Source organism: Bos indicus, chromosome 19 (genome assembly GCF_029378745.1).
Source record: "Bos indicus isolate NIAB-ARS_2022 breed Sahiwal x Tharparkar chromosome 19, NIAB-ARS_B.indTharparkar_mat_pri_1.0, whole genome shotgun sequence".
Taxonomy (NCBI): Eukaryota; Metazoa; Chordata; class Mammalia; order Artiodactyla; family Bovidae; genus Bos; species Bos indicus.
In genome coordinates, this window is record NC_091778.1 from 43,891,027 (window position 1) to 43,909,165 (window position 18,139).

Here is an 18,139-nt window from a genome sequence, read left to right on the forward strand (position 1 = left end):
AATTCTCGCCACTGAGTCTCCTCCCCCAGCCCCGCTGCCTTTTCTTCCTCCCACAGGGACCATTCTCTGGCAGCTCTACTGAGCTCACACGCAGAGCTCTCCTCTTCTTCCTCCTCTCTCGGGAAAACTGTCATATCACTGGTTCTGGGTGATGTGGAGAGCACTGCACGGGAGCCACGACACATGGCCTCTGTCCTTACCTCCCTAGATGTCCCTGGAACATACAGGGCCTCAGTGTTTCCATCTGTGAAATGGGGACTTGGACAGAACTGTTCCGTGACCAGATCCTTAGATTGGGAGGGCGTCAGGAGGGCTCTGGGGACGCCGAGCCCTAACTTAAATGCTACCCTATGACACATCCCTCCATCTCTGTCCCCGCGATTTATTAAGCAGGAAAGCCAGGTGTTAGTTCCGCCTTTGCCGCTGTTTCCCGAGTGACCTGGCTGAAGCCAGTCTCTTCTCTCAGAGTCTGAAGGGCACCCGTTAAGCAGGCTTTCAAGCCCGCCTTGCCCTGCGTGCGTGCTAAGTCTCTCCAGTTGTGTCCGACTCTTTGCGACCCCATGGAGTGTAGCCCGGCAGGCTCCTCTGTCCATGGGATTTTTCAAGCAAGAATACTGCAGTGGGTTGCTGTTTCCTTCGCCAGCGGCTTTGCCGCACTCCGCCCGGTTTCCGTGAGGTTGGGTTTGGCAAACAAGTTTTCACGCACCTCCTACGCCTCAGAGCTCCGCCCCTTTGCAACAGCAAGCACCACCACCCCCCCACGCCCCCGCCTGCCTTCAAATGAAAAATCTCGCGAGAATCCCTCGCCGAACCAAAGCTGAGATTTTTGGCCTTTCTTAGGTTCCGTAGTTTCGAGTCACAGCTCCGGAACTTGTGTTAACGGGTCGCGGTTGGGGAAGCCTCCGTGGTAGTGCAAGCGGAACCAAAGCCCGGAGGTCTCAGTAAGTAGGACCCGAGCCTGAGTGTCCTCTTCTAGTCCCCTCCTCCAATTCCTTGAAGATGCTGGTGCAGCTCAGCAAGAACGCCCGGGATTTCTGGATCCCCAGTCTTACGACGCAGGGGCTCCTGCCCAGTTCCTCTCCCCACCCCAGGATTTTGATTCAATTCAGCGAATTCACCGCTCTGAGAGATGATAAAACCGAGATTAGAACACAGCCCGGAGGCGCCATTTACCAAGCCCAGTCCCCTTTCCCAGATTCCTCTCGATTGGCACTGAGAACCCCGTCCCTGCTCCAGGTCTCCCTCTCTTGGGTCCGAGTCCCCCTACAGTTTTCGGCCTCAAACACATAACGCCCATTCACCCTCGCCTCGTCTCCCTGACTGTCCGCAGGCCTGGGAAGGATGGCCGTATTCCGGTCGGGCCTCCTGGTGCTGACAACGCCGCTGACTTCCCTGGCCCCTCGCCTGGCCCCCATCCTGTCTTCGGCAGCCCGGCTGGTGAATCACACGCTGTATGTACATCTGCAGCCGGGCATGAGCCTGGGCGGCCCGGCTCAACCCCAGTCCAGCCCCGTGCAGGCCACGTTTGAAGTTCTCGATTTCATCACGCACCTCTACGCAGGCGCCGATGTCCACAGGCACCTGGACGTCAGAATTCTGCTGACAAATATCCGAACCAAGAGCTGTCTCCCTCCTCTACCCACCTCAGTCCAGAACCTGGCCCACCCGCCGGAAGTGGTCCTGACTGACTTCCAGACCCTGGACGGAAGCCAGTACAACCCGGCCAAGCAACAGCTCGAGCGTTACGCCACCAGCTGTTACAGCTGTTGCCCGCAAGTGTCTTCAGTGTTGCTGTACCCAGATTACGGGCCTGCAGTGTCCCCCGCGGGGTCCCTGGGCGTCCACTTACCCTCCACCATCAGGCCAACCTCCCCTGTGGCCAGGTCTGCAAAGCAGCCAGTTCGTGGCCACCAGCGGGGGGCTGTGGGCGGCACCTTTGACCGCCTCCACAATGCCCACAAGGTGTTGCTCAGTGTCGCGTGCATCCTGGCTCAGGAGCAGCTTGTGGTGGGAGTGGCGGACAAAGACCTGCTGAAGAGTGAGTGACAAGAGACTCTGGATCCGGGCAGTCTAACCCTCGCCCCGCAGGCCAAGACTGAGGAAGGGGGCCCATCCATTACTTCCCACCCCTCCTATATGTCACAGTGCCTGGGGCTCAGTTCGCATTGAGGGGATATGTTAAATGAATAAATGCAGATTTTTTGGTGTGTGGTCTAGTCACCATTCAATCAGGATCCCCCAAATGTGGAGCCAAAGAATCTGCACTTATAAACAAGTTCTCCAGGTGATGAATCCTAAAGTCTGAGCCCCTGGGAATAAATGGATGAGTAAGCTGTAGGTAGCAGTGCCACGGGCAGTAAGAGGAGGCTCTAGAAATTCTCTGGCTCTTGGAATTCTTAATCTGACACCTCCTGGCACTGCCAGTTCTCTGCACATGTGCCAGCCCCTGCAGCAGTACTGTGCTTGCCTGCTGCCTCCTCCTCATAGGCCCCTTCGTCCTGCCCCCACCTCCCCTCTGGAGATAGGATGCTTAGGGACACTCTTCCCCAAACTGGCCCACCCTCATCCTCCTCGGTAAGAAGATCTCACTGTTCTTCTGGGCTCCTTCCCTAGGCAAGTTGCTCCCTGAGCTGCTCCAGCCCTACACAGAACGCGTGGAACATCTGAGTGAGTTCCTGGTGGACATCAAGCCCTCCTTGACATTTGATATCATCCCCCTGCTCGACCCCTATGGGCCCGCTGGCTCTGACCCCTCTCTGGAGTTCCTGGTGGTCAGCGAGGAGACCTATCGTGGGGGGATGGCCGTCAACCGCTTCCGCCTTGAGAATGTAACCCCTGAGGGCAACTGGCAGAGGGAGTGGATGGGGATGGGGAAGGCCACTGGGGGCTGTTGGAAGTACTGTGACCCCAGAGGAGGGAAGAGAGGGCTGAAGGTGGTGGGAAGAGGCAAGGAGGAACTGGTTCCCACCTTGCCCTCTGAGGCAAGCTCCACCTCTGGGGTAGGCAGGGGAGGAGGTGATAGATTTGTCCTTGTCCACTCACCCCTCCTTCTCTCTCCTCACTCTTCCTTTGCTTCAGGACCTAGAGGAGCTCACTTTGTACCAGATCCAGCTGCTGAAGGACCTGAACCACAAGGAAAACGAGGAGGACAAAGTCAGCTCCTCCAGCTTCCGCCAACAAATGCTGGGAAACCTGCTCCGGCCTCCATATGTAAGCCCCCACCCCCCCACCCCCATGTGGGTGGGCTGGGATTGCTGGAGAGCAAAGACTGAACGGTTCAGCCTCCATCCTGAGTCTGGGGACCCTAGTAACTGGGGTTCTCTGTTATGTACCTGTAGAAGAGGCCAGAGCTTCCCCCAGGTTTCTATGTGATCGGGCTGACGGGCATCAGCGGCTCTGGGAAGAGCTCAGTAGCTCAGCGGCTGAAGGGCCTGGGGGCGTACATCATTGACAGTGACCACCTGGGTCACCGGGCCTATGCCCCCGGCGGTCCTGCCTACCAGCCAGTGGTGGAAGCCTTTGGAACAGGTAATAAGTGGGGAGGACTGGAGGTGGCCTGAAGCAAGGAGGTGGCCTGGCCTCCTTGCCCAGTCCTCCGTCTCTGTCGTCCAGATATTCTCCATAAAGATGGCATTATCAACAGGAAGGTCCTAGGCAGCCGGGTGTTTGGGAACAAGGTAAACACACACCTCTCCAAGGGCTCTGCAGCTACTGCCAGGCCCGGAGGTGGGGACCCAGTGAACCTCTCTGTTCTGGCCCCAAATGCTAGTCTCCTCCGCCTGTTCCCCACCACCTGCTCCCTCGGGCTGGCTTCATCTCTGGGGGAAGGTGAACTTGGCCCACCCCTTCCATTCCCTTCCTTAGAAGCAGCTGAAGATACTCACGGACATTATGTGGCCAGTTATCGCAAAGCTGGCCAGAGAGGAGATGGATCAGGCTGTGGCTGAGGGTGAGTGAGTAGCCCAGGGAAACAAGTGGAGCAGATTCTACTCCCAGAGCTCCCCCACCCCAAATCAGACTATCCACTTTCCCTGGGACTACGTTTCCTTGGCTTTATGACTGGTAGCAAGTGGTGGGGTGCTGCTGGCAGTGACTGGGGTCTCCCCACAGGAAAGCGTGTGTGCGTGATTGATGCCGCCATGCTGCTTGAAGCCGGCTGGCAGAACATGGTGCATGAGGTGTGGACAGTTGTCATCCCCGAGACCGAGGTATCTGGATCCCATCCCCACTCCATCATTGTAGCCTGGTTCCTGCCCAGAACCAGTGGGCTGACGAATGCCCTATCTGCCCAGGCCATACGACGCATCATGGAGAGGGATGGCCTGAGTGAGGCTGCGGCTCAGAGCAGGCTGCAGAGCCAGATGAGTGGGCAGCAGCTTGTGGATCAGAGCCACGTGGTGCTGAGCACCATGTGGGAGCCGCATGTCACCCAGCGCCAGGTTGGTGCCCAGGGAAAGGCTGGGTTGTGGGGAGGGAGTCTCAGTGAATACCTGTCTGACCTTGTCCCTGTTTTCTTCCTGACATTCCGGCCCGTCCCAAGGTGGAGAAAGCCTGGGCCCTCCTGCAGAAGCGCATCTCCGAGGCACCATCAGGCCCATGACTGACAGAGTTCTCTGTGGGGTCAAAGTGGCCCCTGGAGCTGACGAGATCCAGCGGTGAGGAGGAATGGAACCTTGAAGCTCACTCTAGCCTGGGCCTAGAGGGCTCTGAGCTAAGCTGGGCAGGGCAGTGCTGGGCCCGCTGGACACAGGAAGCCTACCCAGCTTGCCAGTGTGTGGCCAACACTGAGGATGCAGCTCACGCGGTGCAGGCCCCCGGCGTTGTTCTATCCCCACTCTTATCCACAGGTCGTTGGTACCCCTGCTGGGCTGGGGCCAGGGCAAACACTGGAACTTGTAACAGAATTAAAGGTGAATGTTGCCATGGTGTCTGCTTCCTGCTTCAATGACTCTGGGTATCTTTGTGACCCTTGAGCCCCAAGTGCAAGGCCCAGGCCTGAGAAGCCAGAAGTGCAGTGGTTAAGAGTGTGGCTTCTGAAGCTAGCCAGACTGAGGCCAGCATTGGCCCTGTCACTGGCTAGCTGTGCACTTCTGGATAAGTTCTGGACCTTCCTGGCACTTCAGATTCCTTAGCTTACAAAGTAGCGTAATTTGGCTAACAGGCTCGCTCTTAATTCCACAAGTATCCTGCCAGACTCTGGGCTGGGTGTTGGAGGAGCTTCCTTCAACAAGCCATTCGAGCCCCTGGCCTCACAGAGGTTGCATCTCGGCGGGCTCGGAAGAGGTGGCCAGAAGTGCAGGTCTGGGAAACTCGTCCGGTCCCAGGAGCCCGCTGGGCAAGGCGGTGCGCCTGCGCTGCGACATTATGCGGACAAGCCTCTTAAAGGGACCCCGTTTCACGGAATGTGCTTCATGTCGCGGCGGCTGGAACATCTATCCTGAGCAAGAGCAGGGACTAGCGAGGAGGGTGGCCCCGAGGCCACCAGTGTCAGCTCCGACAGCAGGCGGGGCACCGTCTAGGCGGCGGCTGCGGCCGGGCGTGGGGGTTGTCCGCCGGATCACGCATGCGCAGCCGCCCCGCCCCCGCCACTGGGCTGAGGGTTGGTGGGTTTGGGTCACGTGAGCGCGCCTCGCCTCTTCCTCCAGGTCGGGGGCCCGCCTGCTGGCAGGTTTCCGGTTCGGTGGGTCGGACATGACGGAGCCGGGCGCCTCTCCGGAGGACCCCTGGGTCAAGGCAAGCCCCGTGGGCGCGCACGCCGGCGAGGGGAGGGCGGGTCGGGCTCGAGCGCGTAGGGGGTCTGGAAGACTAGGGGACTCCCTGCAGTCCCCGGAGCTACCCCCGCTCCTCGGGCCCTGGGGCTGCAGAGAAGACAGCTCTCACCCTGTGTGTGCCAAGGTGGGAAGACAACTGAGGCGTGTGCGCGCGGGTGTGAGGGGACGGGACTGGAGGGCTGGGGGCGTGGAGTGGGCGGACGGGGTCCTGCTGAGGGGCGGCGCTCCCGCGGCCTAACCGCTCTTGGCTTGGGGGGAATCCTGCGACTGCCCGCGCACCCCAAGTGTGTACGTATGTGTGTCCGTGTGTGTGTACACGCGTGCAGGGGCGGAGGAGGCCTGACGGGCTTCTCCCTTGCTCGGTGCCGCAGGTGGAGTATGCCTACAGCGACAACAGTCTGGACCCTGGTGAGTGCCTCTCGCACCCTCTTCACCTCTGGAGGGACACTGCCACCTCAGCCCGATGGATTCGCGAGGCCTTGGCAGCCATACCTGAGCACAGCCCACCGTCCCTGAGCTGAGCGGGCCTGAGCAGCGAGGGAGGCTCTGGAGGACAGGGGCAGGAAGCATTCAAGGGTGACACCTAGTTCCCTCTGCCCTGGAGCAGGGAAGTGATGGAAACAGGGCCAGCCGGTCACTCTCCATCATCACGCCCAGATGCCACTTTGTGAGCCAGGAGGTATCCTTGCAGGCCTGTGGAGCAGTGTAGACTAGGGACGGGAGCACTGCGGCATGGCACGACAGGAAGTGGGTGGCCCAGGATGGCTGGCTTTGGGGTTGAAGGAGAGAGGTCAGCATTTAGGGCTCAGGAAGCCATTGGGCCCACAGGTGTCTGAGAGCCTAGCAGAGCCCCTCCCCCTATTCTATTCCTTAGTGACTGGGGCCTCTCTTTTCCAGGGCTTTTTGTAGAAAGCACCCGCAAGGGGAGTGTAGTGTCCAGAGCTAATAGCATCGGTTCCACCAGTGCCTCTTCTGTCCCCAACACAGGTAGGCGGCAACATCTCCCCACCCGGGGAACCAGATGTGCCTTCATTTTAGTCTTTTTCTTAGACAAGGCAGCTCCTGCCTTCCACATGGGGGCGCTGTAACCCTAGTTCTAGACACAGGGTTTCACCCTCACGTCATCTAGGGCATTAGGTTCTTGTATCCATTCGCCATCTCTGGGCACCAGGTTCTTCCCAGCTGGGGAAAGTGGGCTAGCTGGGCCCCACTGGGCCCCAGAATGACCTCTTCCTGCCCCAACCCTGAGCGTAGATGACGAGGACAGCGATTACCACCAGGAGTCCTACAAGGAGTCCTACAAGGACCGGCGGCGGCGAGCACACACTCAGGCCGAGCAGAAGAGGAGGGACGCCATCAAGGTGATTGGGGGGGCCCACACCTCAGGGAGCACCTGCACACTTCAGATCCACTCTGCCCTGGCCCCGGCAGGCAGTCCCAAGCAAGCTTGGGGGCAGCTAGTCTAGGCCCTAGACGTGAACTTCTCCTTCCTTTCTACTCCTCTGAGTGAGCGAGCATGTAACTTGGTATCATGGAAGAAAAGCTGCGTGCCCGTTTGTCTTGACCCCTCCATAAAGGAACCCGTTTCCCCTGCTCTCTCCACAGAGAGGCTATGATGATCTACAGACCATCGTCCCCACCTGCCAGCAGCAGGACTTCTCCCTTGGCTCTCAGAAACTGAGCAAAGCCATCGTGCTGCAGAAGAGTATGGCCAGGAGAGCGCTGGAGGGCTTGGAGCCAAGGGGGCTGTGAGAAGGCTAGAGCCTAAGAGCCACTTTTGGCCTGGCCCGGGTGGGATGGTTTTAAGGAGGTGGGAGGCGGGGAAGTGGGGTCTGGAGGGAAGGGGAGTCAAAATCAGCCTTGTCTTTCTGTTGAGACGTCCTCTCCGCCCACCCCTACTCCAGCCATTGACTACATCCAGTTTTTGCACAAGGAGAAGAAAAAGCAGGAGGAGGAGGTATCCACGCTCCGCAAGGATGTCATGGCCCTAAAGATCATGAAAGTGTAAGGGAGGGTGTTGGGTTGGGGGAACCAGGGCATCTGGTTTTGAGGGGACTCTGAGGCCTCTTCAGTTCACACCCTGCCCTTCTTCAAAGGCTGCATCAGATGATATTCTTAGTCCCTTGTGTGGTAGGCACCACTTAATCCCAACTGTAGCAAATAATACTCTGGAAACACCAGTGGGATTTAATGAAGGAAAGGTTGGAGGGGGTAGGCCAGCACTGCTGACGTAGAAGCTGATGTTGAATCCATCCCACAAGTTCGCTGGGAATCTCCTTCCCCGGGGAGCATGGAGGGTAAGTGCTATTACTCTTCAGGGGCCAGGAGAGCTGCTGCAGCCCCTCAGGCCTGGCCTGCTCGCTTTCAGGAACTATGAGCAGATTGTGAAGGCGCACCAGGACAACCCCCATGAGGGGGAGGACCAGGTCTCGGACCAGGTCAAGTTCAACGTGTTTCAAGGCATCATGGACTCCCTCTTCCAGTCCTTCAATGCCTCCATCTCTGTGGCGAGCTTCCAGGAGCTGTCGGCCTGTGTCTTCAGCTGGATTGAGGAGCACTGTAAGCCTCAGGTACGGGGCGGCAGTAGTCACGGGGTCAGGGGCTCTTCGCTCAGGCAAAGTGACCCAAGCTGTGATTTGTTCAGAGAGGCAGGGCAGCAGCTTTTAGGTTTCTTGAGGGTATTTTTACAACTTGTATTCCTGTTTCCCTCTGCTTTCTAGCCCAGATACTCCTGTGGAGGCTTCATTTTGCAAGAATGATCTGAGCACTCACTCATGCAATGCCTTTGTTTAGTTCACATTGTGGCAAGTAACAGCAGCCTCAGGCACTGCTTGCCTGCCCAGCAAGTGAGCCCGGATCACTTGCACTTAACTTGGGGTTTTGGGAAAAGATTTAAGGCCCCCACCCTAGGCCCCCTACAGTAGTTTTCCTTGGGGTTCCTAATTATTATTTGTAATAGAGAGTGTGTTAACGGTTGACCGAGTCTTTTGAGGTCTGGTTGATTTTACTGAGGCTTGACTTGTATCTGAGATTTCTTTTTGTTTGCCAGTGTTTTTTTCTGTATAATTTAAAAAAGCAACTCTACATTTCCAGTTATCACAAAATATTGGCTGTATTCCTCATGCTGTACAACACCCCCAGTCGCTTGTACCTCCCATTCCCCCACCCTGATGTTCCCCCAACCCCCATTCCCGACTGGTAACCACTAGTTTGTCCAGCGTACTTTTTTGTTATATTCACTGGTTCATTGTAGTTTTTTAGACTCCACTTGTAAGTGACGTCGTATAGTATTTGTCTTTCTCTGACTCGTTTCACTTAGCACAATGCTAAGTCCATATTCATTGTTTTGTCTTTTTATTTTAACTGAGAGGTATTCCGTTGTGTTTGTGTACCACATTTTTACTCATTCATCTGGGGTTTTTCTGATTTTTAAGTTTTATTGAAGTATAGTTGATTTACAATATTAATTCCTGCTGTAAGCAGTGACTCAGTTATATTCGTTTTCATATTCTTTTCCACTATGGTTTGTCCCAGATAGTAAGTTTCCTGTGCTATTCAGTGCGACCTTATTGTTTATCGTCCTACGTGTAAGTTTGTCTCTTAATGCCAAACTCCGCCTCTCCCCTACCCACCCTGCCCTCTCAACCACAAGTCTGTTCTGTATATCTTGTTTCACAGATACTTTGTGTTGTACTTTAGATTCCACATATAAGTGATATATGGTATTTGTCTTTATGACTTCCTTTGCTGATTAATATGATCATTTCTAGGTCCGTCCATGTTGCAGCAAATGGATTATTTCATTCTTTATGGCTGAGTAGTATTCCATCACACACATACACTCTGAATTAAGTGTTTTTGTTTTTTTGAATATACACACGTATTTGTTTTTTTTCAAACATGTACGTCAGGGTGGAAGTGCTGGATCATTTGGTAGCTCTTTGAGTTTTTTGAGAAATCTCTATTATTATTTTCCACAGTAGCTGCACCAATTTACATTCCCACCAGCAGTGTGCAAGAGTCCTCTTTTCTCCACATCCTTACCACCATTTATTATTTGTGTTCTTTTTGATGATAGCCATTCTGACAGGTATAAGGTGACAGATGATTGTGGTTTTGATTTACATTTCTCTGATGATTAGTGACGTTCAGCTTCATGTCCCTGTTGGACACGTGCAGTTCCTCTTTGGAAAAATGTCCATTCAGTTCTTCTGCCCATTTTTTAATTGGGTTGTTTTCCAGGGATGTTTTTTGGCCATACCATGTGGCTTGTGTGATCTTAGTTCTCTGACCAGGGGTTGAACCCGGGCCACAGCAGTGAAAGCACCGAGTCCTAACCACTGGACCACGAGGGAATTCCCTAGTTGTTTTTCTGATGCTGAGTTGTTATCAGCTGTTTATACATGTTGACTATTAACCCCTTGTCAGTCATATCATTTGCAAATATTTTCTCCCATTCAGTAGGTTGTCTTTTTGTCAGTGGTTTCCTTTGCAGTGTAATAGCTTTTAAGTTCAACTAGGGTCCCATTTAATTTCCTTTAGGAGATGGCTCTAATAAAATATTGCTGTGATTTATGTCAGTCTTCTGCATGTGGTTTTCTCTGAGTTTTATAGTATCCAGCCTTACTTTAGGTCTTTCGTCTATTTTGAGTTTTCGTATATAGCATTAGAGAATGTTTTACTTTCATTCTTTTACATGTAGCTGTCCAGTTTTCCGAGCACCACTTACTGAACAGACTGTCTGTTCTCCACGGTGTATTCTTGCCTCCTTTGTTGTACATGAACTGACCGTGAGTGCGTGGGTTTATTTTTGGACTCTCCTGTTCCGTTGATCTTGTCTGTTTTTGTGCCAGTATCATACTGTTTTGACTACTGTAGCTTTTGTAGTAAGTATAGTTTGAAGTCAGGTCATATGATTCCTCCAGTTCTGTTCTTTCTCAAGATTATTTTGGTTATTCAGGGTCTTTTGTGTTTCCATACAACATTTAAAGTTATTTGTTCTGGTTCTGTGAAAAATGCCGTTAGTATTTTGATAGGGACTGCACTGGGTCTTTAGATTGCCTTGGGTAGATGGTCATGTTAACCATGTTGAGTCTCCAGCCAAACAACAGGTTGTGTCTTTCTGTTTGTGTCCAGTTTCTTTCATCAGGATCTTCCTCTGAGTACAGGTCTTTGCCTCCTTAGGTAGGTTTATTCCTAGGTCTTTTATTTTTGATGTGATGGTAAATGGGATTGTTTCCTACATTTCTCTTTGATCCTTCATTGTTAAAGAAATGCAAGAGATTTCTGTACATCAGTGTAGTATTCTGCAACTTTACGAATTCATTGTTGAGCTCTAGTAGTTTTCTGATGGTGTCTTTAGAACTTTCCATGTTTAATATCTTGTCGGCTGCAAACAGTTTTATTTTTTCCTTCCCAATTTGGATTCCTTTTATTTCTTCTCCAATTAGTGTAACTAGGAGTTCCAAGACTATGTTGAATAAAAATGGTGAGACTGGGCATCCGTGTTTTGTTCCTGATTTTAGAAGAAATGCTTTCAGCTGAAGCCATGTCCCAAATTTTTATTGCAAAACACCATGAACATACTGCAGCATTGCAAGTTTTACAATGAACCCTCAAATACCCCCGCCTAAAGTATACCATTAGTCATTTCTGTATTTGCTTTATCACAGAGCAATGCATCTCAGCCTATTTTGGGGGCATGTGCAAAGTAAACTGTAGCCATCAGTGCTTTCCAGGGGCTTTTTATTTTAATGGTACTCTAAAGAGCGCACCTGGCCCAGGCAGGTGTCACTGAGCAGCTCTGTGCCCTCCTTGACTGTCATCTCTTTCTTTCTGTGCGGCCCTCACCAGACCCTACGGGAAATTGTGATTGGCGTCCTGCACCAACTGAAGAACCAGCTTTACTGACCAACTCTTGGAACCTGCAGAACAGCCAGCAAGAGGCTTTGAGTCTCCTACTTGGCCATGGAGCCACTGGGCTTATGAGAGTGGACTGTGGCACTGCACACTAGTGAGCTGCTTTCTCCTCAGTGTTTGGCTCCCCAGCTTCCTCCATGCCCTCCCCCGCCTTCATTGAATTGGTGGGGGGAGAGTATTATGAAAGCTTTAATTTATTTGACCATAGATCTCAAACCTACCTAGTCTTTCCCCCCCCCATAGAAGTCCTCAGGATAGAGGTCTGCTCTTGGCACCCTAAAGAGCTCCTGGCCTCTCCCCTTTTTTGAAGCCTGGAATTCCTGCTCATATTTGGTAACTACTATTTGCCTGTTCTGGTGTCTCTGGCAACACTGAGCCAGTGCAGCCATTTGGCAGTAGTTGGATGGGAAGAAGGGAGTAAGAGGAAGTACTCCCACAGCCATGAGGGGTGGAAGGCGGCCTCATGCCTAGGCTAGGGCTGCCTGGTCAGTCCAAGGTGAGGCCAGAGCTTTTTCTGGCCAACTCAGGGCAGGGCTGCCAGGTTCCTGCCCTTGCCCCCTACTCCACTGCCTCCCTGCTCTGGGTGGTAGAGGGAAGCAACCTCCCCACCCACTCCTGCCCTCTGTCCCCACAGGCAGCAGCAGTGCACAACAAAGTCAAGTGTGACACAACACTACATATTAAATGTCTTTAATTTTTCTAAACAATGCAATTTTGCTAAAGTTACAATTTTGGAAAAGTAACTGGCCCCCAGACTATTTGCAGCCTTTCTGTCAAGTGTATCTGGCCCTCTACCGTCTCAGTGCTTCCTACGTTTCTCCCAGGACTTGGGGGAGTGAAGGTGGGTAGAGGAGATTCTTTAAAGGCCTTCTGACTTGCAGAGCCCAGGAGAATCCTGGGTAAGGCCCTGGGCTTCTTGAATGCTGTGTCTGGCAGCCTCTCTCTGCCCTTGTTCCCAAGCTCCCTTTTGCCTTCCTCAGGTTTGATAGTTGGGAGGTGTGATTATCCAGAGGAAATGAAATATTTTTGTATCAAATTATATTACAATAAATATTGCCAAATGCTGTCCTTTAGCGTTGTTCCACATTTAAGTGTTTAGTTTAAGCAGTTGACAAGTGGCTGATGAAATAAGCATGCCCATCCTCTCTGGGCCACCTGTGCTCCCTCCCTCCACCCAGTACTCTGGTGTGTGCCCAAAGGTGGGCACCACCAGGAACAACAAAAGAGCTGACCTAAACACGGCAGCCAGTCCAGAACGTCTGTTCCCAGTCCTGCCGGGGGAGCCTTTCAGGGATCTGGGAGCTTGACGTTGTGATCTTCATCCGTCTCTATCCCAACTTCCTCCTGTGGGGCAGCGAGACAAGAGAATGAGACCGCCTTGGATCAAAGTCCCAGGGGAGCAAGGGAGGGGGAGCAAGGGAGGGCGAGCACCACTTACAAAGAACTGCTTCTTGCTCTTGGGGTATCCTTCAAGGATGGCATCAGACAGCTCTGTTGCCTGAGAAGAAATAAGACCACCCCGTTTCAGATGCCAGTACTGGGCATGCCTGACGGGCCCCTGAAACGAGGCAGCTGTGTCCCTGGGGGCTGCTATCGTCCAGGGCGTTCCTAGAGCTCCCCTACACTTACCATCCTCTTGCGCTGCCTCCACTCCTTGTGGTACTTCTGCCTCTCCTTGTACACCTAGACGGGGAAACAGGTTCCTTTGAGCCCACAGCAGCTGCTGGGGTCAACCCTCTTCCTCACTTCGAACCTGCAGAGGCAGCCCTCCCTGCTCCGCCTCCCTCCCAGCCCACCTGCTCTTTCTCTTCCGGAGTCACGTGGTTGGTGGCCGCTTTGATGTTCTTCAGTCTTTCTCTGTAGCCAGCACATTCCTTCTTTAGCTCCTCAATCTCTTTCTGCATCTCCGGTGTGGTCAGGGCACTAGTTAACTCCTTCAGCTCTAAAACCACACCTCCCTGAAGTCAATGGCTACCCTGAGGTAGGAGACGAGGCCTCCACCTTGCTCTGGGCTCTCTCCATACGGGGTTCAGAATGGGTCCTATATTCTGGAAAGCCTCAAGAAAGACTAATGTTTACCAAATTACCAGTTTATTCCAGTTTTCTTTCCTCCTAAATCTACAAACAGTTGGGGAGTGTAAGTTCGAGTAGACTATTAGCTGTAGTCAATTAAATAGGCAGAATAAAGGGGAGTGTGGGAACCGTGTATTGGTATCACAGTAGGGAACATAAATGTCCCTTGCCCATTTGTCTTCAAAAGCCATTAGTTGTGACACATTAAGTTGAATGTGACACCTGTGTTGTTGTTATTTAGTGGCTAAGTCGTGTCTGACTCTTGCGACCCTCGACTGCAGACTGGTCCTCTGTCCATGGGATTCTCCAGGCAAGAATACTGGAGTGGGTTGCCATTTCCTTCTCCAGGGGATCTTCCTGACCCAGGGATTGAACCCCTGTTTCCTGCATTGAATGGTGGATTCTTTTACCACTGAGCCACCAGGGAAGCCCATAATGCCTGTGGCAGCCTAGCAAAGGGATCTCTGCTGCGAGATGTCACTGCACTCAATAAATCCTGCACTTAGTAATCCCTGACCTTGGGACCAACCCTGACAGTAGGGGCACCTTCCAGGGGCTGCCAGTCCTACCAGCCTCCATGTGGCGGCAGCTCTGCTGCAAGCTCTGCACCTTAGCCGTGAGAGCCAAGATTTTGGCATCCAGGCCTTGGAGGTCAGCATCACTGACCACGTCAAACTGGTCCTGCCAGAGACAAAAGGAAAAACAGAAGCAGGCTGATGGGAGGCACAAGAGGGGACCCACATCTGGGAAGGCAATGTTCATATACACTTGAAAATCTGGGGCTCCCCAACCCTCCAGAGGGCCCAGGAAGGTAGTGGGAGGGTACTTCTGAACAGTCGTTCAGTCTGGAACCTGTTTCCTCAAAAAGCTACAAGAAAGAACAAGTTGAAACCTGCTATTCGTCCTCAGGGGCTTTGAGGTGTGGGATCCTGACCAATAGAACAGAAATAATCTTGCAGTTTACTAGCAAAACTACTCACTGGGCTGAAGGAGTAAAGAAACATTCTTTTAAAGGGGCTGATACCTAATTACAGGTTTCCACAGTAGTAAGAATCAAGACAGGTGAAGAGGCATGGTGGAAGGTATTCAGATAAGGACATCAGTGAGTCTGAGGCGCCCCTTCCATGTGAGCAGCTGCTAGAAAAGGCCTGTGCTGGGGCTCAGCGGCATCCTGTCAGTTGGTGATGGGAAGCAGGATAGAAAGAACTGGAATGCCACCCTGAGCAGTTTGGACTCTACAATCAAGTGCAGTAAACCATTAAGGCAGAAGGCAGCACTACAACCTGCAGGCCAAATCCTGCCAGATGCATGTTTTTAAAAACACAAAATTTATGGAAACATAGCCATACCCATTCATCTACATACTGTGTGTGGCTGGTTTTGCCCTACAATGGCAGACTTGAATGCCACTGACAGCTGTGCAGCTGCAACAAAAGACCACCAGGTCTGCAAAGCATAAAAATATTAACTGGCCCTTTACAGGAAAAAAAACCGGCCAACTTCTTTATGGAATCTTCAGTACAGCAGTAATATAATGAAACCTACTTTAGGGAAATTAGCCTTGACAGTGGATGTTAAATCTTGTAGGAGTACTGAGTAAAGGAAGATGGATGACAAATGGGGTCTGCTTTAGAAGAGCTTCAGTTTTGTAATGGAGGCAAGTGAAAGACAATTAAAATAGAGGATGCCTCAAAGAGGTGAGTGCCTGAGGAAGGCAGTTAGTTCAGAGCAGTAAGGAAGGTTTCCAGAGGTGATGCCTGAGTGAAATCCTAATGGATGAGTAAGAGTTAGCTAGGCAGAGGAAGAAGGGACTCCAAAACCCGGGCAGAGGAAGGACAACAAGCAAAGGCCACAGAAGTTAAATACATCTAAATGGGCTAGTATTGATGGATGGAGAAATAACCAGGACAGGAGAGGCTGGAGCCAACTCTCTGAGTGCCTTTTATCTGTTCTAAGGAGCACTGGAATTTTTGGTAGGGAAATGGCATAACTAGAGTTGCACGTACATAGATTATTCTGGCTGCAATGTTTAAGATATGTGTAAGGAGCCCAGGCGATCAGGAGGATACTGCAATAGACGAGGAACACCTGAAGCACAGCAGTGGTGGCAGCTGGAAAGGAGAGGATGGAGTCAAGAAAGGAGAAACACCTAGGCTTGACGGCTGACTAGGCGTGTAAAATAAGGAAGAATAATTTCCCAGGGAATTCCCTGGTGGTCCAGTGGTTAGGACTCAGTGCTTTCACTGCTGAGGGCCCGGGTTCGATCCCTGGTTGGGAAATGAAGATCCCACAAGCTGTGTGGTGAGGCCAACCAAAAACAAAAAGAATGACTCCCTACTCTCTGGCCTGGGTGAAGAATGATTCCGTTAGGGAGAAGAACACAAAAGGAGCCGGTTTAGGGGCGAAATGAAGCATTCTACTTTGGCAATATTGATTCTGATGGGTCTGAAGGGGGTCTGGGCCGCAAACAGAAGGAAAACTATTTGGCAGACTGGTTCTCATTCTAGATGACTGGGAATAAGAACTTCCACGCGTAAATGGACCTCGACAGCAACAATTCAGGATTTTCTGTCATCGATCATATTTCAAGTCTGGAAATCTAGTGAAGTCTGGACGACAGCAAAGGGAGTCCACACTTTGTCCTGAAGGTTGGCTGGGGCCCTTTAAATGACCTAAGACGGGTGAATTTCACTGGATGCTTCAATTCTCCCAAATAGAGTTCATACTAGGGGCTGACTGACCTAATGCCGGGCTCTCATACATCTGTTTTCCTCACCTGGTCCGCAAAGTATATCTTCTGCTTGCCATACATCTTCTCTTTGATTTTGCCTTGTTGCGCCAGCTGCTCCAGCGCCTTCACCACCGCCTGACAGAGGCGAGAGGACGGAGCAATCAGGAGAGGGACTTTGGGAGCCGGAAGGATGTCACCGATGATGGGGGAAGCGCCAGACAAGCCTTAGGAAGCCCTGGGCTAAAATGGCAACCTGGAGGTGCAGGACCCTGGGGGTCCCAGGGGAGGTCCCGGGGTCCCAAGAGAGGGTTCTCACCGTCTTGCCCAGCCCATGTTCCCGCTGCAGGTTCCCGAACACGTCCTGGGCACTGTAGGGCCGGTTCTGCTCCTGTAGGTACTTCAGCAGGATCCCGGAGGCTACGGATAGAGACAAGGCTGGAAGGGGGGTCCTTCAACCGACCCCAACCCACCCTCCTCCCGGTCTCCCAGCTCCCACGGCTGTTACCTCCCGCGGCAGCTTCTGACCGGCCTTTACTCATGGCTTTTCCCGCCACCAAACTCCGAAAACCGGACGTTGTAGTTGCTCGGGGTAACGGCTCCTTCCGGCAAAGGGCAGGGCGGGCCTCAAGTGTGATTGGCTGGGGGCAGCCTTCGCGAGGAGCGGAGCGGATCGGCCCTTCCCGGGCACCGTACTTCAGCTCGGCCTGCTCTAGGGAGTCCGGCTCCCGCCCCAGCGGCCTGCGTCTCTGCTGGAGAGGTGGGATGTACGCTTCGAACCTCTCTCTTCCTCCCTTCGGAACCAGGGCTGTAGGGAATCACGCCTTGGAGTCTCGGGACCCAGCTCCAGCGGCCGCTGAGCACTCGTGACCTTGAGCTGGACTGAATATTTGAGTGGAAAGGAATCTCGGCATCAGCTCCCGCTGGGCAAGTGACTTGCTCAAGGTCACAGTTACCCAAAGGCGTGTCCCGTCCCACGGCCCAAGCCTTTCTCTCGGTTTTTATCTTTTGTAAAACGGGAACAAGAGGTGCTTGCGGGGGGTGGGGGGTTGTGAAGACTTAATAGAACGACGCGTAGACGCCCTGCAAGGAATAACGCTGCGTTTGTTTGCCCGTTACCGAGCTTCTCACGCAGGGGGCGCTCAGCACACGCTGTGGTTGAAGGTATGGTTGGGAGGGGGCTGATCGTAAGCCACAAAGCTTGTAGAAGTTTCTTTTTGGCAGAGACAGTCTTAGGGCAACACCTGACAGGTGCTTTCCATTCCTGCCCACAGTGGCGAGTGGGACAAAGCCTTAAAATAAGTTATTTCTAGTTTCTGAGGTCAGCTGAAGGCCAAAGAACAGCTGTTCCTGCAGCTCAAAGAATCCAGTGGGGCATGGTGCTACTTTTAAAAGCCTCTATTACCTCAAATCTCATTAGCCTTTTAAACCTGTATTCCTCTTCACACGTTTAGCGGACAATATTAAGAATTAGAAATGATGGAACTGCAGGTTAGATGCCCGCCAGGAGTGCCGGTTATGCTGTCTGGGCTCTCCGGTTAGCTTCCTACCATGGTGATTTTTCTGGCCGTCACAGAACAAAAAACCGAGGATGAGCAAGTGGGTCCTTCACACACTGGGCTTTCTTTGAGGCTGTCACCTCCTCTAA

The 18,139-nt window shown here is 52.6% G+C and overlaps 3 protein-coding genes and 1 non-coding gene across 7 annotated transcripts; 3 read left to right on the plus strand and 1 right to left on the minus strand.

Annotated features, from left to right (window-relative positions):
• The first annotated feature begins 812 nt into the window (after positions 1-812).
• Positions 813-4,926, plus strand: COASY (Coenzyme A synthase). Of its 2 annotated transcripts, XM_019981820.2 has the most exons (10): positions 813-941; positions 1,331-2,038; positions 2,614-2,828; positions 3,079-3,210; positions 3,339-3,528; positions 3,613-3,677; positions 3,865-3,949; positions 4,111-4,208; positions 4,293-4,439; positions 4,541-4,926. In XM_019981820.2, exons 2-10 carry the CDS (start codon positions 1,342-1,344, stop codon positions 4,598-4,600), a joined length of 1,689 nt encoding a protein of 562 aa, XP_019837379.2. In that variant the 5' UTR covers positions 813-941; positions 1,331-1,341; the 3' UTR covers positions 4,601-4,926. The 2 variants fall into 2 exon arrangements, with proteins under 2 accessions (XP_019837379.2, XP_070629622.1); XM_070773521.1 differs by lacking the exons at positions 3,339-3,528; positions 3,613-3,677.
• A 664-nt stretch (positions 4,927-5,590) lies between these two features.
• MLX (MAX dimerization protein MLX) lies at positions 5,591-12,763 on the plus strand. Of its 3 annotated transcripts, none has more exons than XM_019988673.2 (8): positions 5,592-5,733; positions 6,143-6,179; positions 6,669-6,758; positions 7,026-7,132; positions 7,377-7,476; positions 7,676-7,775; positions 8,140-8,341; positions 11,625-12,763. In XM_019988673.2, the coding sequence occupies exons 1-8, from the start codon at positions 5,692-5,694 to the stop codon at positions 11,679-11,681; spliced, it is 735 nt and encodes a 244-aa protein (XP_019844232.1). In that variant the 5' UTR covers positions 5,592-5,691; the 3' UTR covers positions 11,682-12,763. The 3 variants fall into 3 exon arrangements, with proteins under 3 accessions (XP_019844233.1, XP_019844232.1, XP_019844231.1); XM_019988672.2 differs by having other exon boundaries at positions 5,665-5,895; XM_019988674.2 differs by lacking the exon at positions 6,669-6,758 and having other exon boundaries at positions 5,591-5,733.
• PSMC3IP (PSMC3 interacting protein) lies at positions 12,365-18,060 on the minus strand. Its single transcript, XM_019988675.2, has 8 exons — positions 17,000-18,060; positions 16,811-16,911; positions 16,540-16,629; positions 14,333-14,444; positions 13,487-13,632; positions 13,320-13,373; positions 13,129-13,188; positions 12,365-13,034 (listed from the first exon to the last, which is right to left on the minus strand). The coding sequence occupies exons 1-8, from the start codon at positions 17,031-17,033 to the stop codon at positions 12,978-12,980; spliced, it is 654 nt and encodes a 217-aa protein (XP_019844234.1). The 5' UTR covers positions 17,034-18,060; the 3' UTR covers positions 12,365-12,977.
• TRNAE-UUC (transfer RNA glutamic acid (anticodon UUC)) lies at positions 15,970-16,042 on the plus strand. The gene has a single exon. It is a non-coding gene; the product is annotated as a tRNA-Glu (tRNA).
• Positions 18,061-18,139: the final 79 nt, after the last annotated feature.